General features: G+C 45.4%; 7 protein-coding genes across 8 annotated transcripts; 3 read left to right on the forward strand and 4 right to left on the reverse strand.

Annotated features, from left to right (window-relative positions):
• Nucleotides 1-554: 554 nt before the first annotated feature.
• Nucleotides 555-4675, reverse strand: LOC101040244 (histone H2B type 1-H). Of its 2 annotated transcripts, none has more exons than XM_010332713.3 (2): nt 3814-4675; nt 555-2637 (listed from the first exon to the last, which is right to left on the reverse strand). In XM_010332713.3, exon 1 carries the CDS (start codon nt 4646-4648, stop codon nt 4268-4270), a length of 381 nt encoding a protein of 126 aa, XP_010331015.1. In that variant the 5' UTR covers nt 4649-4675; the 3' UTR covers nt 555-2637; nt 3814-4267. The 2 variants fall into 2 exon arrangements, with proteins under 2 accessions (XP_010331015.1, XP_074254669.1); XM_074398568.1 differs by having other exon boundaries at nt 3814-4213.
• Nucleotides 4676-4909: 234 nt separating this feature from the next.
• On the forward strand, nt 4910-5791 carry LOC104650373 (histone H2A type 1-J). Its single transcript, XM_010332718.3, has one exon. The coding sequence runs from the start codon at nt 4957-4959 to the stop codon at nt 5341-5343; it is 387 nt and encodes a 128-aa protein (XP_010331020.2). The 5' UTR covers nt 4910-4956; the 3' UTR covers nt 5344-5791.
• A 3653-nt stretch (nt 5792-9444) lies between these two features.
• On the reverse strand, nt 9445-9963 carry H3C10 (H3 clustered histone 10). The gene has a single exon (XM_010332710.3). The coding sequence runs from the start codon at nt 9935-9937 to the stop codon at nt 9527-9529; it is 411 nt and encodes a 136-aa protein (XP_010331012.2). The 5' UTR covers nt 9938-9963; the 3' UTR covers nt 9445-9526.
• A 301-nt stretch (nt 9964-10264) lies between these two features.
• Nucleotides 10265-11876, reverse strand: LOC104650372 (histone H2A type 1). Its single transcript, XM_039462628.2, has one exon. The coding sequence runs from the start codon at nt 11829-11831 to the stop codon at nt 11439-11441; it is 393 nt and encodes a 130-aa protein (XP_039318562.1). The 5' UTR covers nt 11832-11876; the 3' UTR covers nt 10265-11438.
• A 239-nt stretch (nt 11877-12115) lies between these two features.
• On the forward strand, nt 12116-12573 carry LOC104650371 (histone H2B type 1-H). Its single transcript, XM_010332711.3, has one exon. It carries the CDS (start codon nt 12134-12136, stop codon nt 12512-12514), a length of 381 nt encoding a protein of 126 aa, XP_010331013.1. The 5' UTR covers nt 12116-12133; the 3' UTR covers nt 12515-12573.
• Nucleotides 12574-19617: 7044 nt separating this feature from the next.
• LOC101039577 (histone H4) lies at nt 19618-20017 on the forward strand. Its single transcript, XM_003944732.4, has one exon. The coding sequence runs from the start codon at nt 19662-19664 to the stop codon at nt 19971-19973; it is 312 nt and encodes a 103-aa protein (XP_003944781.1). The 5' UTR covers nt 19618-19661; the 3' UTR covers nt 19974-20017.
• A 4187-nt stretch (nt 20018-24204) lies between these two features.
• LOC101044508 (histone H4) lies at nt 24205-24600 on the reverse strand. The gene has a single exon (XM_039462661.2). The coding sequence runs from the start codon at nt 24553-24555 to the stop codon at nt 24244-24246; it is 312 nt and encodes a 103-aa protein (XP_039318595.2). The 5' UTR covers nt 24556-24600; the 3' UTR covers nt 24205-24243.
• Nucleotides 24601-26390: the final 1790 nt, after the last annotated feature.

The following is a 26390-nucleotide window of genomic DNA, read 5'->3' on the forward strand; positions in this document are numbered from 1 at the left end:
AGAATGACTATTTGAGCTAGTCTGGTGCCCTTTGGGATGGTGACTAAATCTTTAGTTGTAGAGAGAATGATATGGATTTCTCCCTCAAAATCATTGTCTAATATGCCGGGCAGAACTTGGATCCCTTGGAGGGTAGAGCTGGCTCTGCCTAATATGAGGCCGAATGTCTGGGGTGGTAAGGGCCCATATATTCCAACTGGAAGTGTTAGAGGGCTATTTTGGGTGGTTAGTATTGTGTCGGTGGTGGTACAGAGGTCCAGTCCTGCACTGCCCGCTGTTGCTCGCCAGAGGTCTGCGACGTAGCGGCGTGGTTGATTACTGGGAGGGCAGGGGTTGGCTGGCGGTATTGGGGGGTGAACTGTGAAGCCCCGGAGTTCATCCCAGTAGTGGGGCCCTGGGGCTGGCCCCTGTTCAAGTTTCCCTGCCTAATAATGGGTTGTCCATTAATGTCTAATCGAGAACGGCATTCTGAAGCCCAGTGAAATCCTTTTTTGCAGCGGGGACATTTTGTTGTGGGACCTAAATTTTTTATAAGGCTGGCCTGTGGGGCATTAGGTTGAGTTGGCAGTTGGGCAGGCGGTTGTATTTTTTGGGGGCAGTTCCTTGAAAGATGGCCGGGTTGGTGACAATTATAGCAAAGGCGGGCCTGGGCTCCAGGCAGTTGTGCGGGGGCAAGATTTTGGAGGGCAGCTCCTATGGCTAGGCCAACAGCGTGGGCAGAGCCAATACCAGAGCAGAGGCGAACATAGTCGCAAAGCTCCTTCTGCCTAAAAGGCCGAATTGCACTTTGGCAAGCGGGGTTAGCGTTTTCATAGGCTAGGTGCTTTACAAAGGAGCTCTCACTTTCCCCGGAGCCAAAAAGGCGATCTGCCGCCTCCTGGAGGCGGCTTACAAAATCACTGTATGACTCGTCTGGGCCTTGTCTGATTTTTGCAAGGGAAGTAGTGGCCGCTCCTTTCTGGGGGAGTCGCTTCCAGGCTTTTAGGCCTGCGGACTGAATCTGGGTTAAAAGCCCTGGGGGGAATTGGGCCTGTTTGTCATTGCTTTGGTAAGGGCTGGTGCCTAGGAATTTTTTTAAGGGTCCATCCTTTGGAGGAGGCTTTGCGCGCGTTACGCTCTGCAAAGTGTTTTGCGGTTTCCTCATATTCAGACTTCCAAAGGATGAAATCACCTCCGCTTAGCGCAGCACGGGACAGGAAAAACCAATCGCTAGGAGTAAGCCATCTTTCACTGAGATTTTCTACTAGGGCCACGGTAAATGGGGCGGTAGGACCATAATTAGCAACAGCAGTTTTAATTTTTTCTATTGTCTTTAAATTTAGCCGCTTATAGGTATGGGTGTATGTAGGCTCGGTGGACTCTGAGCTTTTCTCCTCCTCATCCTCTGAGTTAGATTCTCCGGAGTCTGCTTCCTCCTCCTCAGGGATGGTGTGCGTGTCAGGGTGAGGAGACCCTCGGCCCATGGTATTGGAACTAACCTGTCCCTGACTTCTGGTAACGGGAAAAGCCATAACTCCCGCGGGAGGTAGAAGGGCCAAATCGGACAATACTGAAGCTAGGGTTTTAATTTCTCTGAGGATGACTACAGCTTCTTGAATGGAGGTTTTATTGGATAGATTTTGAGCTGTGGAGGGGGCGAAAGCATCTGGTGTGGGGGCATGCAAGACCGGAGCCGCGACTGCCACTGGGGGCACTGCTGTAGGAACATAGGGCGGCGGCCGGAAAGGTGGCAATGCCGGGGTGTTAGTTAGTTGGGGCCAATCAGGGTTGTTATATTGGGCAGCTGCCTCTTCCAGATCTGCTTGATCGGCGGGATTTAGTTGATCATCCTGACTACCCGAGTTATGCAAGGTTTTAGAATTAGCAAGCAAGGGCAAATGTTGGGGCGGAGTATGCGCCCGAGAATGAGGACTTTGAATGGGGGGGTCCGTAAGGGTTGCAAGGTTGGGGTACAGTGAAGACTGCCCTGTATCATCTGAACCAATGTCAATTGCAACCAAGGGGCAGGTAGAAGGGGCCCTAGAGGGAGGGCGAGAGGGGGCCTTTTCAGAGGTGGTAATTGTTACAGGGGTCTGTCTAGATGGAGGTCGGGAGTGGCTAATAAGAATTTTCTGACCCTCCTTGCAGAGGCGTTGAATGTCAGGGGAGTCGCCCTGATTAGTAAGGACGTCCCTTATTAAATTATAATAATTAAAAGTGGTGATCGGAATAGTCTCAGGACCAAAAACACGGTAATAGTCGTTCAGACAATCACCAACATGTCCCCAAACACGGGAGTCAATAGACCCTTCCTGGGGGAACCATGGACATGTTTTAAAAATGAAACTAAAAAAGGAGACAAGGTCTTTCTTGCGAACCCGAATTCTGCGCACCTTGAGAGATTCCTTTAACTGACTTATAAAGAGATCATTTTCACTGTGTGAAGATGCTTGTCCCATGATTGGGTCTTACCTGAGTAATGCCGCCGTCGAAACGAGGGACGAACTCCAGGAGTCGGCTCGCGGTCGGGCGGTCCGCGGTGCTCCGTGTGGGGAACCGGTTAATGGGGAAGGCGGTCCACGGAGGCCGGCATCGAGCCCCACGTCTGGGCGCCACTTGCTCTGTCCCGCAGAGCAACAGACAGGAACCCGGGCGAGCCTATCGTGGATGAGAAAAGAAGGGACAAGAGGCGCGAAGAATGGCAGCAAGACAAAAGTTCTGATCAAGCTGCAAAGTTTATTTCAAAATGGGTTCCTTATATAGGGAGGGGAGAGGGTAGAGAGGGGAAAGGGGAAGTAGTTCTGATAGGCTAGGAGACGAGTGTTTAGCTCATGATCAGCTACCCCATTGGTGCAGCCATGCATGTTCTGTGCGTGATCAGGTCCTTTATTGGTGGCCCGCCACCACGCCCGGGGCATACTTTTGGCGGGGAGGGCTGATGCAACTTGCCTTTGGCGGGGAGGGCTGATGCAACTTCTTGTTTCAATTGCATCAGCTTAGCCTGGGTTCCCAACAAATTGCTAATCAACCAAATTGCTTCTAGTCTTATACTACAAATTGTGCTACTCAAAACCCTGTACATGTTATTTTGCATATTTTCATAAATGGTAATTTCCTAGGAGTAAAATTTCTGATCTAAAGATAGGTACATTTTAAAATTTTGAGATTACCAAATTTTCCTTTATGAAAGCACTACCAATTTGCGGAGGCGCCAGCAATGATTGAGGATTAAGGTCTGGGAGCCTTATTCAGGATTTTCCATTCCTGTAGCAGAATACTATGACTGGCCGATGATGAATAGCAGATGCTTAATAAAATGTTAGTAAATTAGATGGTAAACAGTCTGCGAAAAACAGCTGGGTTTGAGTGACAGCAAGAAAAACATTTAAAAATCTACTTTGGCATCTTTTGATAGTAAAGTCATTGGCAAATAGAAGGCAAGCCTTTTTTTTTTTTTTTTTTTTTTTTTTTTGAGACAAGGCTTGGCTTTATCCTCCAGGCTGGAGTGCAGTGGTGCGATCTCAGCTCACAGCAACCTCCACTTTCAAGGCTCAAGCCATCCTCGCACATCAGCCTCCTAAGTAGCTAGGACAACGGGCGCGCCACTACTCTTGGCTAATTTTTGTACATTTTGTAAAGACGGGGTTTTGCTATGTTGCCCAGGCTGGATTTGAACTCCTGTGCTGAAGCTATCCGCCCGCCTCCACCTCCCAAAGTGATGGGATTACAGGCATGAGCCATCTCGCCCACGCCTCATTTCTAGTTTAGTCGGAAATATTAAAAAAAAAAAAAAAAAATCAGCCTTGTTTCCCTAGTGCCGATTTTGGTTTTTACCTCGGGTCCGTTGTCGTGCCTCCAAATCATGCCTGGTTGCTCAAAAGTGATAAGGGACTCGGTAAAGGGGGCGCCACCGCACCGTGCTGCCAACATCCGGACGTCACGAAATCCACCATCCGGAGCCTGTCCCGCGGTGTCAAACGCATTTCTGCTCTCATCTTCTTAGAAAGCCGTGGATGCCGAACGCATTTCCGGGTAACGTGATCCGGGTTGCGCACGACTTACACAGAGCAAGCAAAGCGAGAGTCACTGCTATGGACCCAGCTTACTCCCTCAAACGCCAGGGTCGGACCCTCTAAGACGTTGGCAGCTCGTGTACTTTTCACCTGAAAAGACTTTCCAAGAGGTAGATTAATTTCACTCGCAGCTACAGGAAAAGCGAACCAGCTCTTCTATAGATTATAGTGAGTGGCACTGAAAAGAGCCCTTGGGTTTGACAAAGTTTGAGAATTTACTTGGAGCTGGTGTACTTGGTGACGGCCTTGGTGCCCTCGGACACGGCGTGCTTGGCCAGCTCCCCGGGCAGCAGCAGGCGCACGGCCGTCTGGATCTCCCTGGAGGTGATGGTCGAGCGCTTGTTGTAATGCGCCAGGCGGGAAGCCTCGCCCGCGATGCGCTCGAAGATGTCGTTGACGAAGGAGTTCATGATGCCCATGGCCTTGGAGGAGATGCCGGTGTCGGGGTGCACCTGCTTCAGCACCTTGTACACGTACACGGAGTAGCTCTCCTTGCGGCTGCGCTTGCGCTTCTTGCCGTCCTTCTTCTGCGCCTTGGTCACCGCCTTCTTGGAGCCCTTCTTCGGGGCGGGAGCGGACTTGGCCGGGTCAGGCATGATGAGACAACGCTGCCAAGAGCAGAACAAGAACGCCGTCTCTTCTTTTTATGCAACAGTTTATGCGGAAGAGGCGGGGGGGGGGGGACGGTCTCTGATGATTGGTGGATACCCGCGGATGACGTCAGATGCCGGCTCTGCCCAATCACGATAGGCATCCCGCTTAGTAATTGAGAGCCATTGGTCTAAACAAAAGTGAAACGTTGGCCAATGGCACAGCTTCCTTTTCGCGCCCAGCAGAGGCTATAAACTTTGCGTTTTCTACTTTTGTCTCAGTCGTCGTCGACTGTCATTACGGGGCTACCGCCATGTCTGGACGCGGCAAGCAGGGCGGCAAAGCCCGCGCCAAGGCCAAGACCCGATCCTCCCGGGCCGGGCTCCAGTTCCCCGTGGGCCGCGTGCATCGCCTGCTCCGCAAGGGCAACTACGCCGAGCGGGTCGGGGCCGGCGCGCCGGTCTACCTGGCGGCGGTGCTGGAGTACCTGACGGCCGAGATCCTGGAGCTGGCGGGCAACGCGGCCCGCGACAACAAGAAGACCCGCATCATCCCGCGCCACCTGCAGCTGGCCATCCGCAACGACGAGGAGCTCAACAAGCTGCTGGGCAAGGTCACCATCGCGCAGGGCGGCGTCCTGCCCAACATCCAGGCCGTGCTGCTGCCCAAGAAGACCGAGAGCCACCATAAGACTAAGTAAAGACCAAGCCTGAAAGCGCATGAAACAACGGCTCTTTTCAGAGCCACCTCATTAATCATGAAAAGATGACACGACTCAGGTTTTCAGCTGCTTTACTACTCCACGATACACAAGTTTGGGTTTCCGTCTTAAGCCTCTCTGTCTACCTTGCCAGAATTTTGAGATTTTTAAAACTTTAGCCCTTAATGTAGGTATCTACAAGGAGCCTTTGCTAACACGTATTTTCAGGGGTTTTGCTGTGGTGGTCAGGCTGGTCTCAAACGCCTCACCTCAAGTGATTTATCCACCTGGGCATCCCAAAATACTGAGATTGCAGGCGTGAGCTACTGCGCCAGGCCAGCTTGTGGTATCATAGAAAATCAAGGCACTTTGACAATAAAAATCCAAGCATTACAGTACTGGTGGGTTTCATATATGTCCTGGGAAACTCACTGAGGTGCAAGTAATAACAGTATTTGGTTTTTTAATATGCTTACGAGGAAAATACAGATTGCTACCTGACAGTGTACTTTTTTTTTTTTTTTTTTTTTTTTTTTTTGAGACGGAGTTTCGCTCTTGTTACCCAGGCTGGAGTGCAATGGCGCGATCTCGGCTCACCACAACCTCCGCCTCCTGGGTTCAGGCAATTCTCCTGCCTCAGCCTCCTGAGTAGCTGGGATTACAGGCACGCGCCACCATGCCCAGCTAATTTTTGTATTTTTAGTAGAGACGGGGTTTCACCATGTTGACCGGGATGGTCTCGATCTCTTGACCTCGTGATCCACCCGCCTCAGTCTCCCAAAGTGCTGGGATTACAGGCGTGAGCCACCGCGCCCGGCCGACAGTATACTTTAGTTTTTTAATCTAGGTGGTAAAGTTGATGGTGGACTCCTCAGCCCTATTTCCTTGCCTCTAGGAAAGGAGCAACTCAATAGGTATATTTAAACAAAAACATGCAGTTATGTTTGCCAATGTGTACATGGGCCATGTTTTGTTTTTAATTTTTGCACTTAAGAGTTTGGGATAGAAAAAAAAAACCTGGCATTAGAAGTCTTAAGGGTCTTTACAACATATACATGTTTTGTTGTGACCCAATAATCACATGTATATATGTTAGTGCACTGCCGAAATAACACGTTAAAAATAATAGCTACCTTCATTGTATGTGTTCTGATACTCTTCTGTTCAATTCTGTATTTAGTTAACCTTTTGTAGCTGGGTGTTCTCATGTTACAAATGTATCCCATAAACGTTGTTACAATTAGTAAATGAGTTAAATACTTAGTAACTGCCAGAAAATTAGATGGCCAAGCACAGCAGTCTAAGCTGGTGATGATAAGGATGGTAACTGAATACTTACTAAGTTGATTCTAAGAGTATTAATGGGTGAACAACTACACTCGAAAAAAATACTATCTCTTCTGAAAAAAACCAAAGGCTATTTTGAGAATAATGAGGTCAAAGTTTCTCATGTTATCCTTTTTTTAATTTTGTTTTTTGTTTTGTTCTGTTTTGGTTTTTGAAGCAGGGTCTTGCTGTCACCCAGGATGGAGTGCAGTGATATGATCTTGACTCACTGCAACCTCTGACTTCTGGGCACAAGCGATTCTCCCACCCCAGCCTCCTGAGTAGCTGGGACCACAGGCGCACGCCACCATGCCCAGCTATTTTTTTTTTTTTTTTTTTAATATTTTGGACAGCTGGTGTTTCGCCATGTTGCCCAGGCTGTTTTCAAACTCCAGTACTCAGACGATCAGCACGCCTTGGCCTCCCAAAGTGCTTGGATTACAGCTGTGACTCACCATGCCCTGCCTGTTGTCCATATTTCTATATGGGCATATCCTTGAAAAGAATTGGAACATTTATGCCACTTATCAGTTTTGCAAATCAGGAAAGTTAGACACAAGAATTATGTCCTTTTTGGGGGGTTTTGGTTTGTTTGCTTTGTGTTTTTGAGAGGGAGTCTCCCTATGTCGCCCAAGCTGGAGCACAGTGGTGCTATCTTGGCTCACAGCAACCCTGGCCTCCCGAGTTCAAGCTATTCTCCTGCTTCAGCCTCCTGAGTAGCTGGGACTACAGGCACATGCCACCACACCTGGCTAATGGTTTTTTGTATTTTTAGTAAAGACGGTGTTTCACCATGTTGGTCAGGCTGATCGAGAACTCCTGACCTCAAATGAGCTTACTTGGATAGTTAACAGACTATTGTAATTCAGTACACGGAATGTTTTGAAAAGACATAGTATTCATTTCCATATAACTAGAAGTACTCACTATTCTCTAAATAAATAATGCCTCATGTAATCATAACTGAAAAGTTAATTGGGAGTATATTTGCTGATTATCTCCAGGAGAGGATGCCCTACCCAGCCAGCAAGAGTACTGCTCAGTACATACCAGGCAATCTCTGTATGAGCACTTCCTGATGTATTACTAGCTTAGTTTCCCAGCACAGAAAGAAGGAGTGCACTACTTACACACTCAATAATACCAACAATACCCATCAGTTCAGCAGTTGCCCCCCTAAGTGTCCTAGAGGCATTGCTTTTCTCCTCCTAATAGAGTATCTTCCTTTTCAGAAGAAAGCTAATTTCTGAGAAGGGAACACTTTATTTTGTTTTGCCTAGAGTGTTGATTCCAATAAAAAGAATGACAGCATTATTTTAATTTGTAAAATATAAATTATAAATTATTTATCGTTCTAAATTCCATCTGTGATAATATGGAATCATGAACCCACACACAAGAAGATGAGGATGAGCAGATTGTGAAGGCTCAGTAGTGATCATGTTACGGAATTTCCAAAAAAGTATATTAAGAATGTAACATTCTAATAAGCGAACACACATAAGTAACTAACTAAAACAAGATAGTTAAACTTGCTTTTAAAAACTCTGTAAAAATACTATGATCTTTCCACTTACAAGCTTCACACACTAAGGTCAGGAGAGACAGATGAAAACACACATACACAAGCCAACTTACCACGTAAATTCTTGAATACGTATGAGAATGCAAGAGAGTTCACAGAATACAAGTTACAGAAACCTAGCATTCTGAAAACGAATGGATGAGGTAAGGGCTGTCATGGCCCACAAGAAGCTGATTTTAGCACACCTAGCAAGCTGATGTTATCTTTCATTTGGGATTTTCCATGCGTTTGTGTTTTCTTACTATCATATAGCTATGCATTCATTCATTTATCCAAAAAACATTGATCAAAAGCTACTATGTTACTGGAGATACGCAAGTAAACCGAAGTTCCTCCTCTCACGAGCCTGTATTTCAGCACAATCAGACAATACATCAGCAAACTATGGTACAGCGTATAGTGACAAAGTCTAGCGTAAAAAAAAACAGGGATTATATAGATTTCAATTAGTCATACAAGGCCTCAGTGAGAAGGTAACATTTAAGCAAAGACTCAAGCATTTTATCCTATGCTCAGAAAAACTGCCACAGACTTCCACACAAAGCAATCTTAATTTTGGATACTCCTGAGACAGTTATTCAATGTTTCAGCCACTGTCAAAAGTCAAAAGAGAAAACACTTTCTCTCACATATTTTCACAGCTAGAGACTTCAAAGGGAACATTCTCTGGCGGAGTCTCCCTCCAGATGACTTTTGATCCCCAAACCATGTCATTAACTACACTTAAGGAGTTTAAAAAGGGCCAAAATACGACTTGAAAATTTCAAAAAGTTAACACTGCTTAGGAAACGGTGCTGGGCGGAGGGGGGGCGGGGGGTTGGAAGAGGGGCGAAATATTTTCACTTTAGCCAGTATGAGCTATAGTAACCTGAATTTTTCCAACTTCAATACCTTACTTTTCTTGGTGTGTTGGCAAGAAATACACAGACCACAGTAGAGGTTAGTAGAAAATTCGAAGCACCATCCAGTCAAAACTGGGTACAGGAGCTGAGCGGGTAACACATGAAGGAACTTAATAGCTACACCCATGCTTAACAGAAAGATGCCGGATATTATCAACCGTTAATAAGACTCCCCAAATTAGCATTTTAACAGGCCGAGCCTTAGAGCTTTAGAAAACATATTGTATAACGTCTGGAAATGGGCCCTATCTACCATAGGCGAAACAAGTACCAGGCAGGAAGAATACCTCAGAGAAACAGATCTTTTTAGCGCGCAGGTGGATGGCTCTGAAAAGAGCCTTTGGGTATGTAATGGGTGAGCCCTTGAGACTCAAGCTCTCTCGCCGCGGATACGACGCGCGAGCTGGATGTCCTTGGGCATGATAGTCACCCGCTTGGCGTGGATGGCGCACAGGTTGGTGTCCTCGAAGAGCCCCACCAGGTAGGCCTCGCAGGCCTCCTGCAGCGCCATCACCGCGGAGCTCTGGAAGCGCAGGTCGGTCTTGAAGTCCTGCGCGATCTCGCGCACCAGGCGCTGAAACGGCAGCTTTCGGATCAGCAGCTCGGTGGACTTCTGGTAGCGGCGGATTTCCCGGAGAGCGACCGTGCCGGGCCGGTAGCGGTGCGGCTTCTTGACGCCGCCGGTGGCCGGCGCGCTCTTGCGGGCCGCCTTGGTGGCCAGCTGCTTGCGCGGAGCCTTGCCGCCCGTGGATTTGCGGGCCGTCTGCTTAGTTCGGGCCATGCCTTCAGAGCTGGATTCACTTTACCGGAAAGAGAAAGTTAGCCGCTTATTTATAGTGAGAGTCTGAAGCTGATTGGACAAAAGTATGTTGAAGACCCACCCAACTGTAACCGGATTGGCCAAGGACTCAAATTTTTGTGGCTCACCAATTCCTGACAGTGGTGGCGATTCATAGTCTCCATATTATTTTATTTTCTATTTTCGCTACAGTTGTTCGCTGTATGAGCGATTTCCAGTGGAGATAAATGAAAACATAAGTAATTCACATTTGTCTAGGAGAGACATTAGAACAAAACAAGGAAAAACTAATTTTAATATTTTGCTTGATTCAATATAGCCCACATATTTCAATATGTAATCAATATAAAAACTGTTACGTATTTTACACTTTAGGGCACTGATTTTTCCAAATCCAATGTGTGTTTACATAAAATTCAGGCTACGGGATTTCCTATGGTCACTATCCACAATTGGCTAGTGGATACAATACTGGACAGCACAACCACAGACACCTCTTCCCTCAATTTTCTATCCTTTGACCGCTTAAGTTTTTTAAACTTTTGCATTTTTTTAACCAAGAAAAGTTGATTAGCATGTGAGAAATTCAAGGTCTGAAAATGCCAAAGAAAATCTTTTGTGAACTTTTCACGTTCGGATTAAACTAATTCCACTGCACCTTAACTGACTTTTCTTAACACTGTAGAAACGTAATTCATTTATCTTAAGTAAACTTCTCCATTCGTACATCCAGATCTGATTTATTTAAAGCAGATAAAAAACATAGAGTCAAAGACATTTTTAAAGCGTAATTCAGCATGCTAAAACAAATTAAGGGTCGTCTCTATACTAAACCAATTTGTGTAGCTAGGAGTGAGAAAGCTCAAGAAATTTTAATTTCAATGAATTTCCAGAAAATACTTCAGAGAACTACCTGGCACCATAATTAACTGTTCTAATTAATCTAATAACTATTCTCTTAACTCAATCATTAGAGTGCGATCCAATTATCCCGATTCCAGCGATGTTTCTCAGAAATAAAGAATCCAAGTCATTGATCTACATTTGGATTAAAGCTTGAATGCTCCGTTTGCCATTTATCAAGACCCAGAAAACACTTGGCCCTAAAACAAAGTCATGTTTGTTTCTCAGCAGACTAAAAAATGGTGGGTAGATAGTAAACCCCTCCAGTGAACCATATAGAACTCAACAAACTTGGATAAAATGTCAACTTTAAGATGCAAGTCTTCTTGTATTAAGCTTAAAAGATTAAGACTTTAATAACTCTTAACATTATCCAGGCTTTTTTAGAAATTGACAATTGTCATTACCTAGCCAAGTCACCAAAGACTGAGCTAAGTAACCGCTTGAGTGGTCTAGAAGTAGGCAAAAGACGAGAAATCACATTAAACATAGTGCTCAGTTCTTTCACAAAAGTGTAGGTGGCTCTGAAAAGAGCCTTTGGTTCCGTTGGGATTAAGTTGCCGAAAACTAATCCAGGCTTCTACTTGCCCTTGGCCTTGTGGTGGCTCTCGGTCTTCTTGGGCAGCAGCACGGCCTGGATGTTGGGCAGGACGCCGCCCTGCGCGATGGTGACCTTGCCCAGCAGCTTGTTGAGCTCCTCGTCGTTGCGGATGGCCAGCTGCAGGTGGCGCGGGATGATGCGGGTCTTCTTGTTGTCGCGGGCCGCGTTGCCCGCCAGCTCCAGGATCTCGGCCGTCAGGTACTCCAGCACCGCCGCCAGGTAGACCGGCGCGCCGGCCCCGACCCGCTCGGCGTAGTTGCCCTTGCGGAGCAGGCGATGCACGCGGCCCACGGGGAACTGGAGCCCGGCCCGGGAGGATCGGGTCTTGGCCTTGGCGCGGGCTTTGCCGCCCTGCTTGCCGCGTCCAGACATGGCGGTAGCCCCGTAATGACAGTCGACGACGACTGAGACAAAAGTAGAAAACGCAAAGTTTATAGCCTCTGCTGGGCGCGAAAAGGAAGCTGTGCCATTGGCCAACGTTTCACTTTTGTTTAGACCAATGGCTCTCAATTACTAAGCGGGATGCCTATCGTGATTGGGCAGAGCCGGCATCTGACGTCATCCGCGGGTATCCACCAATCATCAGAGACCGTCCCCCCGCCTCTTCCGCATAAACTGTTGCATAAAAAGAAGAGACGGCGTTCTTGTTCTGCTCTTGGCAGCGTTGTCTCATCATGCCTGACCCGGCCAAGTCCGCTCCCGCCCCGAAGAAGGGCTCCAAGAAGGCGGTGACCAAGGCGCAGAAGAAGGACGGCAAGAAGCGCAAGCGCAGCCGCAAGGAGAGCTACTCCGTGTACGTGTACAAGGTGCTGAAGCAGGTCCACCCCGACACCGGCATCTCCTCCAAGGCCATGGGCATCATGAACTCCTTCGTCAACGACATCTTCGAGCGCATCGCGGGCGAGGCTTCCCGCCTGGCGCATTACAACAAGCGCTCGACCATCACCTCCAGGGAGATCCAGACGGCCGTGCGCCTGCTGCTGCCCGGGGAGCTGGCCAAGCACGCGGTGTCCGAGGGCACCAAGGCCGTCACCAAGTACACCAGCTCCAAGTGAGCCCCTTGCTGCAGACGTATAGGTCTGTCCTGATCCACACCCCAAAGGCTCTTTTCAGAGCCATCCACGTTTCTCAAGGAAGAGCCAGTTCACTGTTACCTTGTCATTCCTTAGGTTCCCTTTGGGACTCAACTTCATGCATATATATGAGGATATACATGTTTATGGATGTATATATACGTATACACATGCATGTGTGCATATATATGCATAAACATGTATGTGTGTATACTATTGTTTTGAGGGTGACTCTCAACTTTGTTGCCCAGCCTGGAGTGCAATGGCACTATCTCGGCTCACTGCAACCTCCACCCCACGGGTTCCAACCATTCTTATGCCTCAGCCTCCAGAGTAGCTTGGACTACAGGTATGTGCCACCACGTCCGGCTAATTTTTGAATTTTTAGCAGAGACGGGATTTCACCATGTTGTTCAGGCTGGTCTTGAACTCCTGACCTCAGGTGATCCATCTGCCTCGGCCTCTCAAAGTGTTGGAATAGCAGGTATGAGGCACTGCGTCTGGCCCAAAATATTTTAGAGGATTATTCTCAGCAAGTATGAGTGACCGTGGCTTAGGGAAGACACAGCCTCCCAAGACCTTGAGAAAGTGGTTCTGAGTCAGTCAGAATGAGCTGTTTTACACATTTTAGGGAGGCAGCAGTTACAGGTAAAGTCATAAATCAGTATGTGGAGGGTTAGGCTGGGCACGGGGGCTCATGTGGTTACAGCACTTTGGGAGGCTAGGCAGGTGGATCACTGGATGAGTTTGAGACCAGCCTGGCCAACATGGAAACCCTGTCTGTACTAAATATACAAAAATTAGCCGGATATAGTGGCACTTACCTGTAATATCAGCTTCTCCAGAGGCTGAGTCAGGAGAATCACTTGAACCCAGGAGGCAGAGGTTGCAGTGACTCAAGTCGTGATAGCCACTGCACTGCATTCTGGCCGACAGAGACTCTCAAAAGAAAAAAAAAATCAGGTAAATCAAAGAAAATGATCTGGGGGGAAAAAAAAAAACTGCTCTTAATATTACTGTGAAAACCTAGTGAATGTTCTATAGATGTGTTATAGTGAAGTTGCCAGAAATAATCTAATTATGCTTAAATAAATTTTTTAAATTGTGAGGAAACTCAGATACTTGGAAGGATTCAAAAGACATCTGCACTCACCTTTTCAAGAAGCTTTGAATCCTCATGCTTCTTTAAAGAAGCTCAATTCTTTTCTTTTCTTTTTTTTTTTAAGATGGAGTTTCGCACTTGTTACCCAGGCTGGAGTTCAATGGCGCAATCTCGGCTCACCGCAACCTCCGCCTCCTGGGTTCAGGCAATTCTGCTGCCTCAGCCTCCCGAGTAGCTGGGATTACAGGCACACACCACCATGCCCAGCTAATTTTTTGTATTTTTAGTAGCGACAGGGTTTCACCATGTTGACCAGGATGGTCTCGATCTCTCGACTTCGTGACCCACCCGCCTCGGCCTCCCAAAGTGCTGGGATTACAGGCGTGAGCCACCGCGCCCTGTCTAAGCTCAATTATTTTCTAAAATGTTTGTTATTTATGCTAGAAATTTCAAATTTAGGATTCCAATCAATTATAATATTAGCAAAGACATACAAATGTTCATGGATTAAGTAAGAGTAAAACATTCAAAGAGTAAGCATAATTTAAATAATTCCCAACTTTTACTTTTGATTGTCTATTGAAACTGTAGAGGTTTGGTGAAAAATCAACTCACAAAAGGCAGATTAATAGGATAAAAGGCATAGAAATTTATTAATTTGCATGGGGGAGAATCAGTGATTACTGCCCCCACCCCCAACCTCATGCAATAGAATATACTGTAGAGGATTACATATCCTTCTTAGGGAAAAGGGAGATGGGGAAGTGTGGATGATTTTAGCAGGTTATTATATGATTTTAAGGGGAATTCAATAGGCTTGAATAATATATAATAGCCCGGGACAAAGTCTGTTTGACCCACAGAGCAAACAATGGTTTGTGACAAAAGTTTGTTTTAGTGTGTTGACAGATTTTAGTCTTTCTTCTTGGGATATGAGTTTTCAGTTATTGAAAACTCAGAGAAGAGACGAGAGGTAATTCTTTTCTTTTTTGGCAGGTCTATGCTTTAGAGAGACAAGGGAATTTCAGAGAACAACTTCATCTTGTGCTTTCAGATAGATAAAGAAATGAGCGGCAGGAGTAGGCGGAAGGTCAGAAAGGCCTTGAAGGTTCTTTTCAGTTCAGTATGTCAAGGCTCCATATTTTGGGGTACCAGTTTCTGAGCCCCAATAATGCAATCTCATTAGACAAAGTATCTATTCTTGATACATCAAAATCATGTTAGAAAACAATTAAAGGTCAAAAGATTAAAAAAAACTTAGGCTGAGTGCTGCAATCCCAACACTTTGGGAGGCTGAAGCAAGAAGATGACTTGAGGACAGGAGTTCGAGACCAGTCTGGCTAACATGGTGAAACTTCATCTCTATCAAAATACAAAATTAGCTGGGTGTAATGGCATGCACCTGTAATCCCAGCTGCTCAAGAGGCTGAGGCAGGAGAATCGCTTGAACCCGGGAGGCAGAGGTTGCAGTAAGCTGAGATCGCCCCACTGCACTCCAGCCCAGGTGACAGAGCAGGACCTTGTCTCAAAAAAAAAAAAAAAATTTAGGAAAATACTTTCCAGAAATCTTGGTAAATTGTTTATTATTATTTTTGAGACAGGGTCTCACTCTGTTGCCCAGGCTGGACTGCAGTGGCACACTCATGGCTCACTGCACCTTGACCTCCCCTAGCTCACGCAATCCTCCCAGCTCAGCCTCCTGGGTTGCTGGGACTATAGGCACAGGCCACCACACCTGGTTAAGTTTTGTATCTTTTTTGGTGGAGACGGTGTTTCACCGTGTTGCTAAGGCTGTTCTCAAACTTCTGTGCTCAGGTGGTCCTCCTACCCTGGCCTTCCAAAACGCTGGGGTTACAGGTGTGGGCCACTGTACCCTGCCCTTATGTTTTAAATGGAACACAATGGAATTTTGGAGTCTACACAATCTTTTTATGTATGTACAGTTAACAAAACATTATTTAAAAGTTCTTTCTTGAGTTGTTTTACCCATACCTAAATTAATTTTACTTTCCCCATGTCGTGGACCGTCCGGGACGGGTAGGCACGTCTGCCCGGGGGTCTCTCGACCTGCAAGAGGGTCCCAATACCTGGAAGAGGGAGTGCGCCTGGAAAATTAATAAAGACAGAGAGAGAGAAAGCGAGGCGTCTGGAGGGCTGATAGGCTGTGCCTAAACAGCAAATTTTATTTTTCAAATGCCAGGAATAAATACACTTTCTTGGCTTTGATCTACGTCATAGTAAGAGGAATGTAAATGTATGCCTCACATGGCCTATACAATAGAGAAGTTAGATATGCGATCAATGGTTGTAAAAAGTAACAAAATTTTCTACAATCACAAAGCTTGTTTATATCTAAACATTATCCAGGAGACTTGTTTATATCAAAACATTATTCAGGAGACTTGTTTATATCAAAACATTATTCAGGAGACTTGTTTATATCAAAACATTATCCCCGAGACTTGTTTATATCAAAACATTGTCCAGAAGACTTGTTTATATCAAAACATTATCCAGGAGACTTGTGTATATCAAAACATTATTCAGGAATCTCTAAGTCAGGAATCCAAGCCATCCCTTATGGTGGCATTTTTCTTTGCCGATATCAACAGTTAAACCATTATCTATGTATGGTACAAGGCAGTTAGGTAAGTAAAGGTTAAAACTTAAAGTCATAGAAAGGTCATAGCAGGAACAGGTTGCTGGTAGGGGGTTACTCGGTCTAGCAGCAAAGCATAATTTTAGGCCCAAACGATATTGTGGTTGATATTAGAAACTGATCATTCATCTTTCAGTTCCTATATTCCGGATAGCTCGACTGCCTCCAGTAGGAAACTGTGTTTGGGATCAAACTCACCGTATAGTGAGACTCACGCCTTTTAGGGGTCTCACACGGGAGTGTTCCCCACATCCCCAGATACCTGGAGTACTCTGACCCACTGCTGTAGCATGGAACTGTGTTTTTACAAGTCATGTGGAGTGGAGACTGGGTTTCTTTCTTCTTTTTGCCCCCCATAGTGCCTAGATCAATGGTGACCATATAAAATAAGGTGAATAAAATGTGTCTGTATAATATAACATACATCTTTATGAGCAAACTATAAAATAATGATATAAAATTTTTTAAAAAGCTTAATTAATTAGTTTATTATTTGAGACAGAGTCTAGCTCTGTCGCCCAGGCTGGGGCTATGATCTTGGCTCACTGGAACCTCTGCCTCCAGAGTTCAAGCAGTTCTCCTGCCTCAGCCTCCCAAGCAGCTGAGATTACAGACTCTTGCCATCATGGGTGGCTAAAAAGTTAATAGGATAATCCTTGGATTGTGATTTATAGTTATTTTTCAGTTTGCCTAATCTGAATTTCCCCAATTTTTAACCACGTACATGAATTGCTTTCTAGTTACTCGGACACCAGCTGGTGTACTGCAATTCAATTCAGGCACTAATTATTTGGAATTAGCCAGACCTCACCAGTTAAAGGGCACATTTCCCAAGTAGACTGTCTCAACTTCAGACACCAGCTGCAACTGGGGTTCCCAGGCCACTTGCTTCTGAGCAACTGACTTTAAATCCACTCTACCCCCTCATGTTCAATAATTTGCTAGAATGACTCATATAATATAGAAAGTGCTACCCTTATGATTATACTTTTATCATAAAGAACACAAATCAGGACCAGTCAGATGAAGATACACATAGGGCAAGGCTTGGAAGGGTCCTGAAAGCAGAGTCTCTGTGCCTGGTTCCGTCTCTATGTGAAACCAGGACTCCCCTTCCTGGGACATCTATATGTTCACAAACCAAAAAACTCACTGACCTTGGTATCCAGAGTTTTTATGGGGGTTTTATTTTGCAGGCAGGATTGACTGAATCATGGACTATATGACATTGAACTTGTTAGGGCCCAGGGAAATTTTTCCCTTTGTACTCCGAAGCTTCACTGAAAATCACTGGCAAGAGGCAGATGAAGAGGAGAAAAGGCATACGAATTTATTTAACATGTACACGGGAGCCTTCAGAATGAAGATCTAAAGATACAGCGGAAACTGTCCATTTTTATGCTTAGGTTCAGTAAAGTATTGATAGCTGTGTAGAAATATGATTCGACATAAGGAGTATGATCTAATGCTAAGAGACCGAGTGTGGAAACCCATCAAGGCCTGTCTAGATTCTTCTTGGGCTCTCTGTGCAGTATTTCTTTTGTATATGGGGCAGGGCCCTCTCTGAAATGTTGGTCTTACAACTTACAGCCAAACAAGGTAAGTTAAATAATTCCTTTGTGGCCAGGTTTTACATGAAAAATTAAAGTTTTTAGGTTTCTTTCTCGCTTTGTTTCTCTCTCTCTTTCTTGTGATGGAGTCTTGCTCTGTTGCCCAAGCTAGAGTACAGTGGTGAGATCTTGGCTGACTGTAACCGCCACCTCCCTGGTTGAAGCAATTCTCCTCCTCCAGCCTCTTGAGTAGCTTGTATTACAGGCATGCGACACCATGCCAGGTTAATTTTTTGTATTTTTAGTAAAGACAGGGTTTCACTATGTTGGCCAGGCTGGTCTTGAACTCCTGACCTTAAGTGATCTGCCCGACTTGACCTCCCTAAGTGCCGGGATTACAGGCTTGAGCTACTGCACATGGCCTAAACCAGGTTATATTAAAGATGACAATTTATCACTTATAAACAAACCAATAAATCTTGCTGGGTAAAGAGTTGATTAGCTCAAGATTCAATCAACAAAACCAAAGTAAATTCTGAATGTAACACAGAATTTAAAAAGCATAATACTCAGTGATGGTAAACATACCCAACAGTTACTGCTGGCACAAGTGGATGGAATAAAACTTTTGAGGAAAATGTGGAGACACTCATCAAAATACCTTAAAACCTGCATCTTTTGTCGCAAAGCATTTCAATTCTAGATTTTTCTCAGAATGTAAATTTCAAACAGTTCTTCTTTAAAATACGAAAAAGAAAATTAGAAAGCAGATTATTGCTAACTACTAGAAATTTTCTTAAAGTGGACCTAGAAAATTCTTATCATGGAATACTAAGCAGATATAAATGACTGCTTTTAAAAATTTTCCTAAAGCATATTTTCTAAACTTTTACTGTGAACATAGATACGCTGTGGTAAACAACGCTGACTAAATCATGAGCAGAATAGAATTTTGGTAATAGTTCCGTGTATGTGTACTGTTAAAGGTGGCACTTAATTAGCAAAGAAAAAGTGAATTATTTAAAAGATCTTTGATTAATAAATTTCTAGGGATTTAACACTGCTGCAGGGAGAGTTCATGAGAAGAAATAAGCACACATTAAAACCACTTTTTGTAAACTCTTTAGGTAAGGAAAATTGATTAAAATAACAGCGTGAAGTGGTAAAATGCCATATACTGCATACATTTTGTGGAAAAAAAATCTGCATTTATCTGCTCACCAAAATATCTTAGTAGCTAGCAGTAGAGATCTTTGTATGATGGGAAAATGGGATGACAGGCTGTGTTACTGTACTGGCTTCCCCCCCCCCGCCCTTTTTTGTAAGAAACAGAGGTTATCCTAAGGTGCAGCACTACCATGCTGGGTTAATGTTTTAATTCAATTTAAGTTTTTCTTGGTAGTGCTGGAGTCTCGCTATTTTGCCCACGCTGATCTCAAAGTCCTTACTCCAGGTACACTTCCCCCCTCCGCCTCTTAAAATGGCGGGATCACAGACCTCAGCCCCTGAGCCGGGTCCCTTTTTTGTATTTCCCACAGTATTGATGTCTTTCTTCTGCATTCAAAAGCAGTTTTTTAAAGCCTTATACCGTGGCTAACAAAACGCTCTCGGCACGTTACAAAATTCAGAAGACGGAAAGGAGAAGCTCGCTTTTCTTTCTCTATTTCGGTTCGGCCCTTTGGACCACCCCTCCCCCACCCGGGCGGGAGTGCCCGCCTACTTCTTTCGGGTTCTCAGTTCGGTCCGCAACGGTCTTATAAAAGCGCCGCCCGAGGCCAGCGTCCTCACACAGGCCGTCCGAGTCTGGTCTCCCTCAGCATGTCGGGCCGCGGCAAAGGCGGGAAGGGGCTGGGCAAGGGCGGCGCCAAGCGCCACCGCAAGGTGCTGCGCGACAACATCCAGGGCATCACCAAGCCCGCCATCCGGCGCCTGGCTCGCCGCGGCGGCGTGAAGCGCATCTCCGGCCTCATCTACGAGGAGACCCGCGGGGTGCTCAAGGTGTTCCTGGAGAACGTGATCCGGGACGCCGTGACCTACACGGAGCACGCCAAGCGCAAGACGGTCACCGCCATGGACGTGGTGTACGCGCTCAAGCGCCAGGGCCGCACCCTCTACGGCTTCGGCGGCTGAGCGTTTCTCGTCGACTCCAAAAAGGCCCTTTTCAGGGCCCCCACCCCCTCACCTGAGGAGCCGGGACACGCGTTCGTTTCTCTTCGCCGTTCGCTCGCCCGTGCCGAGGGCGCGCCGCCGTCGGACCGTGCGTCCCTCGTGGCTGAAGCCGGCGTCCGCCAGCGCGCTCCAGCAGGGGCTCCAGCTTGTTCCAATGCTCCGGAAGCCGCCGATGCGGGGTGCCGGACTGTAGCGCTGCGTCCCGGTCGTGGTTACCTGAAGCCACCGACTGGCTGGAGCCTCGGGCGCGTCCCCACGCGAGGCGAATTTTTCAGAGACCGGATCTCCCTGTGTTCCCCATTCTGGTTTCCAAACCATCCTGGTCTCAAACGCTCCTCTTTCCTAAACCTAATGTTGACATTACAGGAGTGAGTAATATACCCCTGGCCGGGATACTCTTGGGATTTTAGAGTTAATTGCTCATTTCTAAAGGTGCACTTTTCGCAGTATACCTGGGGAGGAAAGAAGCGGTTGTCAGGTTTCTGGCGCCGTGAATCCACCTACTGAACACAGATGTTTGTAGCAAGGTCTTTTCAAGCAACAATCTTTAATCCGTGGGCCATAAATGAGTTCAACTTACCCGTTTTGGCCCCAATTCTTCAGAAAGGTGAGAATTTGAATCCTCGAACAGAATATGTAGTTTCTCGGTACAACAAAGGATGATCAAAACAAAAACGATCTCACCCTTTGTCACTTAACGTGGGTCAGAGCTTTGCCGCTGAGAATTCCTCCGCTTTTGAGTATTCTGAGTTGAGGTTGATAAGCGATTAAAAGTGAGATTCCTACTAAGTAAACTTAAAGGTCTCTAGCCTTAGTGCTAATAAATCATATTTGAGGTTATCCAACTCGAAATTGATTTAATTGGTTACATTTTAAAAATAACAACTGGTTTAAGGGAAGAACCTGTTGGTATTTCAACAAAAAACTCTGATTCTTACGTGCTGTCACTTAGACAAATCTGGTCCACATGGCTGGATCTCTTTCTACTAGTTAAATTCTGTGCTCCCCTGTGGAAAGGAACTGAGATTAATAAAACAGTAGTGAGAACACAGGGAAAGACAACAATTATAGCAAACCTATCCAGTCAGGCTGTAGCCATCCTCACAAGGATAGGGAGAGATATTGCCCGTCATTTGCCACTCAGACTGAGTACAAACTTAAAGGTATGATAATATAGAAATAATGGAGATGTCTCCATTTGCAAAAACTGTGTAAAAATGCATTTGACAGGTATTTCTTATGGCTTCATAATAAACAAGAACTAATCACACAATGGCTGGCTGAATCTAGAGGATTGCAATGGGGTTGTTAGAAAAGGTTGCTCTCTGGGCCTCACCATGCCTATAATCCCAACACGTGTCAAGGCCAAGGCTTGCAGACAGTTTTAGGCCAGGAGCTGGAGACCAGCCTGGCCAACATGGTTGAAACCCAGTCTCTACTAAAAATAGAAAAATTAGCTGGTCATGGTGGTGCACACCTGTAATTCCAGCTACTTGGGAGGCTGAGGCTGAGAATCATTTGAATCTGGGAGGCAGAGGTTCCAGTAAGCCAAGATCACGTCTCTGCCCTCCAACCTGAGTGACAGAGTCTCACCACCATGACCACCAACAACAAAATACTGCTGTTACCCAGGGATGATGGTTGGATGCAGTTGCAGGCCTAGCATAAATGAATAATGCTAAGTGTTTCACACTCTATGTACTATTGTCAGAAAGTGTTCTTTTTATTTACCAATACATTTACACTTGACTGTTTTTTGTTGTTGTTGTTGTTTTCTTTTTGTTTTGTTTTGTTTTTTTCCTTTTTGTGGAGAACAGGATCTCACTATGTGGCTTAGGCAAGTATCCAACTCCTGGGTTCAAGCTATCCTTCCACCTCTGCCTCCCTAAAAACAGATTACAGATGTGAGCCCCTCATCCAGCCTGGCCAAACACATTTAATCCCTGCAACAACCCTTAGAGCAAGGTACTATCATCATCACATAATTGTTTACAAAAATAGAGACTCAAGAAATGACCTACAACGCAACCGAAGATTCCACAAGGATAATATGATTGTTACAGATTTGATTGCAAATAATCTGCTTATGATCATGATTAAACTTTTCACCATGTCACATTGTTTTGGTGGTGTAAAGTTATAAAACAACATTTATGTCATAACTTTTAAAGTTTATTTTTGGCCCGGAGCAGTGGCTCACACCTGTAATCCCAGCACTTTGGGAGGCTGAGGCAGGTGGATCACAAAGTCAGGAGACTGAGACTATGCTGGTTAATACAGTGAAAACTGCCTCTGAAAAATACTACAAATTAGCCAGGTGTGGTGTCTGGTGCCTGTAATCCCAGCTACTCGGGAGCTTAGGCAGGAGAATCGCTTGGACCTGGGAGGCAGAGGTTACAGTGAGCGGTGATCCCACCACTGCACTCCAGCCTGGGCAACAAAGTGAGACAGCATCTCAAAAACAACAACAACAAAAAAACACACATCATTAATGTCCAGAAATTTTTATTTAGACTCAGCAGTTCTACATCTGACTTTTCACGATTTAAAACCGTTTTTCATGTAAAATATAATTTTTTTGCCTTAACAAAAATTTAAATTAAAAAGTATAATTAAAATTTCACTGTAGTAATTACTTGGACTACAAAGTTCTGACTTTCCTTAATCTGAATCAATGTGACTATTTATTGTCCTTCCAGATCTTTTGATATCCCCAATAACACACATGCATCATTTTCATCGTCATAAAATAACTGACTGACTTAACCTCAACAAAAACAAAAAACAAAAATTAGCTTTGTTCACTAGATTTCATTGATAAATTTAAACTTATAAAGCTATCTCAATAAATCAACCTAAGCGTCCAATGCCAGATGAATGGATAAAGAAAATGGCATATACACAATGGAATACTACTCAGCCTTAAAAAATAATCTTGTCATTTCTTACAACATAGATGAAACTGGAGACCAGTATGCTAAGTAAAACAAACGAGGCACAGAAAGACAAATGTTGCATGATTCACTTAGGAATCTAAAATGTTGAACTCAGAGTAAAATGGTGATTGCCAGAGAAGGAGGATGGAGGTCCAACGGGACCCAGGAGGTAGAAATTCTGGAGGTCTATTGTAAAGCATAGTGACACTAGTTCATGAACTGTATACTTGAAAACTACAATGTTCTCGCCACAGGAAATTAGATAGATATCAAGCTGGATTTAATCATTCCACGATCAATATGTCAGATCAGATTATACATGTTGTAATTTGTCAGACCTTAATGATGGTGGAGGAACGTAAAATTCTCTAAATCCTTTAGGAGGCCAGGTGCAGTGGCTGATGCCTGTAATACCAGCACTTTGGGAGGCCGAGGTGGGTGGACCACTTGAGGCTAGTTTGAGACCAGCTAGCCAACATGGCAAAACACCGTCTCTATTAAAATACAAAAATTAGGTGGGTGTGGCAGCACAACCTGTAATCCCAGGCACTTGGGAGGCTGAAGTTGAGGCAGGAAATCACTTGAACCTGAGAGGTAGAGGCTGCAATGACCTGAAGTCGTGCCAACTGCACTACAGCCTGGGTGAGAGCTAGACTGCCCCCAAAAAAGACAACAGTAACCTAAATCCTTTTGTACTTGAGGGTTTTTCAAAAAATATTTCCGGTTACCAAGCTTGTTACTGCTATAGCACATTCTGTGTGTATTCGCCCTATTGCAGACAAAAGAGCCTCACGAACTTTTTAACCAAGGCATTTGATTTCGAGATGAAGTTTCGTTCCTGTTGCCCAGCCTGGAGAAGTGGCGCGATTTCTGCTTACTCTGCAACCTCGCCTCCCGGGTTCTAGCGATTCTCCTGCCCCAGCCTCCCGAATGGTTGGGACAAGCTCGTGCCACCACGACCGGCTAATTTTTGGTACTTTTAGCAGACACAGGGTTTCACCGTGTTGGCCAGGCTGGTCTCAAACTCCTGACCTTGTGATCTGCCTGCCTAGGCCTCACAAAGTGCTGGAATTACAAGGTGAGACACCGCGCCCGGAGAAAATGCTTAGAACACATTGCAACTCCTCGCTAGCGGCCACAGCTGAGCGGCCACACAAGCGCTGTCATTAGATTCTTAACCCCAAATGTTAAAAAAACAAGCAAAATATCCGCCCAACCAGACCCAGTGTTACCACTCCTCCGTTGAGAAGGTAGAGGGCCCTGAAAAGGGCCTTTTTGGAGTCGACGAGAAACACTCAGCCGCCGAAGCCGTAGAGGGTGCGGCCCTGGCGCTTGAGCGCGTACACCACGTCCATGGCGGTGACCGTCTTGCGCTTGGCGTGCTCCGTGTAGGTCACGGCGTCCCGGATCACGTTCTCCAGGAACACCTTGAGCACCCCGCGGGTCTCCTCGTAGATGAGGCCGGAGATGCGCTTCACGCCGCCGCGGCGAGCCAGGCGCCGGATGGCGGGCTTGGTGATGCCCTGGATGTTGTCGCGCAGCACCTTGCGGTGGCGCTTGGCGCCGCCCTTGCCCAGCCCCTTCCCGCCTTTGCCGCGGCCCGACATGCTGAGGGAGACCAGACTCGGACGGCCTGTGTGAGGACGCTGGCCTCGGGCGGCGCTTTTATAAGACCGTTGCGGACCGAACTGAGAACCCGAAAGAAGTAGGCGGGCACTCCCGCCCGGGTGGGGGAGGGGTGGTCCAAAGGGCCGAACCGAAATAGAGAAAGAAAAGCGAGCTTCTCCTTTCCGTCTTCTGAATTTTGTAACGTGCCGAGAGCGTTTTGTTAGCCACGGTATAAGGCTTTAAAAAACTGCTTTTGAATGCAGAAGAAAGACATCAATACTGTGGGAAATACAAAAAAGGACAATAAATCAACAAACTCCAGACTGTTTGCACATCACACAGAGATCACTACTGCCAGTTGATAAAGTATTTTGCTTAGCAGATGCACATTTTTCCAAGAAAATGTATACAGTGTTGTATATGGCCTTTTGCAGCCTCCTTACATTGATTATAGTTTAATCAATTTCTCTTTATGAGATAAAAGTGATTTTTAATGTCTTTCTCTGGAATTAACAGTTTTAATCAGTTCCCCAGCAATTTTTTAATCGGCCATATTTTAAAAACAATGTTTTCCACGTTCCACATGAATTTACTTTTTCTCTTTACTTGTGACCAGTATCGAAATTTGTATGATTTTTTTATTACACCAAAATTTAAATTTTTATTTATTTATTTATTTATTTAATTTTTTTTGAGACGGAGTTTCGCTCTTGTTACCCAGGCTGGAGTGCAATGGCGCGATCTCGGCTCACCGCAACCTCCGCCTCCTGGGTTCAGGCAATTCTCCTGCCTCAGCCTCCCGAGTAGCTGGGATTACAGGCACGCGCCACCATGCCCAGCTAATTTTTTGTATTTTTTAGTAGAGACGGGGTTTCACCGTGTTGACCAGGATGGTCTCGATCTCTCGACCTCGTGATCCACCCGCCTCGGCCTCCCAAAGTGCTGGAATTACAGGCTTGAGCCACCGCGCCCGGCCTAAATTTTTATTAAAATGATATTTAAAATTCCATTAGAGGTCTCACGATTTGGCACTGCGAGTCTCATTTTACCAAATTTCCTAATCTGTTTCACCAAAGATTCTGGACATTTTAGCTTTAGAGACATTTTGCGAAGTTTGAATAAATTCTTTTCGAGATTCTTATCATGAGTGTATTAGCCTTAGGAATTAATTGGGATAGAATTAAAATCCTCAAAACAAGTTCTTATAACTAGAAAATTGGTGTGTGTAGGGTGTTTGTTTGTTCATTTCTCTGTTTTTTGAGACGGCGTCCCGTTCTGTCGCCAGGCTGGAGTGCGGTGGCGCGATCTCGGCCCGCTGCATCCTCTGCCTCAAGCGACCCTCCTGCCTCAGACTTGCGAATAGCTGGGACTGCAGGGACTTGCCACCACGCCCAGGTAATTATTTGTATTTTTAGTGCAGACGGGGTTTCCCCCTGTTGGCCAAGAAGGTCTTGATCTCTTATCCTCGTGATCTGCCCACCTGGGCCTCCCAAAGTGGTGGGATTACAGGCATGAGCCACCGCGCCCAGCAGTTTGTAGGTTTTTAAAAGGTCACTTTTATATGATCCAAATAAAGATTTGTTATCAACAATTATGCAACAACTTTGCATATATTTACTTTTTTTTCTTTTTCACTAATACAGGGTTATACTTTGAAATTACTTTTAACCTTAATGAAAATTATAAAACTCCTGTAACTACTGTAATATAACCTCTTATTCAATTATTTGTTTAGAAAGTGTTTAAGAGCTGAAACTCTGGAAGTAGAAAAACCAAGTAGAAGTAGTTTTAGATTAAATGTCTACCAATCAGACCCGAGCTAACTTGTAACCGA

The sequence above is a fragment of the Saimiri boliviensis genome, chromosome 4, assembly GCF_048565385.1.
Source record: "Saimiri boliviensis isolate mSaiBol1 chromosome 4, mSaiBol1.pri, whole genome shotgun sequence".
NCBI classification, from domain to species: Eukaryota; Metazoa; Chordata; class Mammalia; order Primates; family Cebidae; genus Saimiri; species Saimiri boliviensis.

What these genes read in the sequence shown, in the direction of transcription:
- LOC101040244 (XM_074398568.1), bottom strand. Translation starts at nt 2,438, where the DNA reads ATGGGACAAGCATCTTCACACAGTGAAAATGATCTCTTTATAAGTCAG.
- LOC104650373 (XM_010332718.3), top strand. Translation starts at nt 4,957, where the DNA reads ATGTCTGGACGCGGCAAGCAGGGCGGCAAAGCCCGCGCCAAGGCCAAG.
- H3C10 (XM_010332710.3), bottom strand. Translation starts at nt 9,937, where the DNA reads ATGGCCCGAACTAAGCAGACGGCCCGCAAATCCACGGGCGGCAAGGCT.
- LOC104650372 (XM_039462628.2), bottom strand. Translation starts at nt 11,831, where the DNA reads ATGTCTGGACGCGGCAAGCAGGGCGGCAAAGCCCGCGCCAAGGCCAAG.
- LOC104650371 (XM_010332711.3), top strand. Translation starts at nt 12,134, where the DNA reads ATGCCTGACCCGGCCAAGTCCGCTCCCGCCCCGAAGAAGGGCTCCAAG.
- LOC101039577 (XM_003944732.4), top strand. Translation starts at nt 19,662, where the DNA reads ATGTCGGGCCGCGGCAAAGGCGGGAAGGGGCTGGGCAAGGGCGGCGCC.
- LOC101044508 (XM_039462661.2), bottom strand. Translation starts at nt 24,555, where the DNA reads ATGTCGGGCCGCGGCAAAGGCGGGAAGGGGCTGGGCAAGGGCGGCGCC.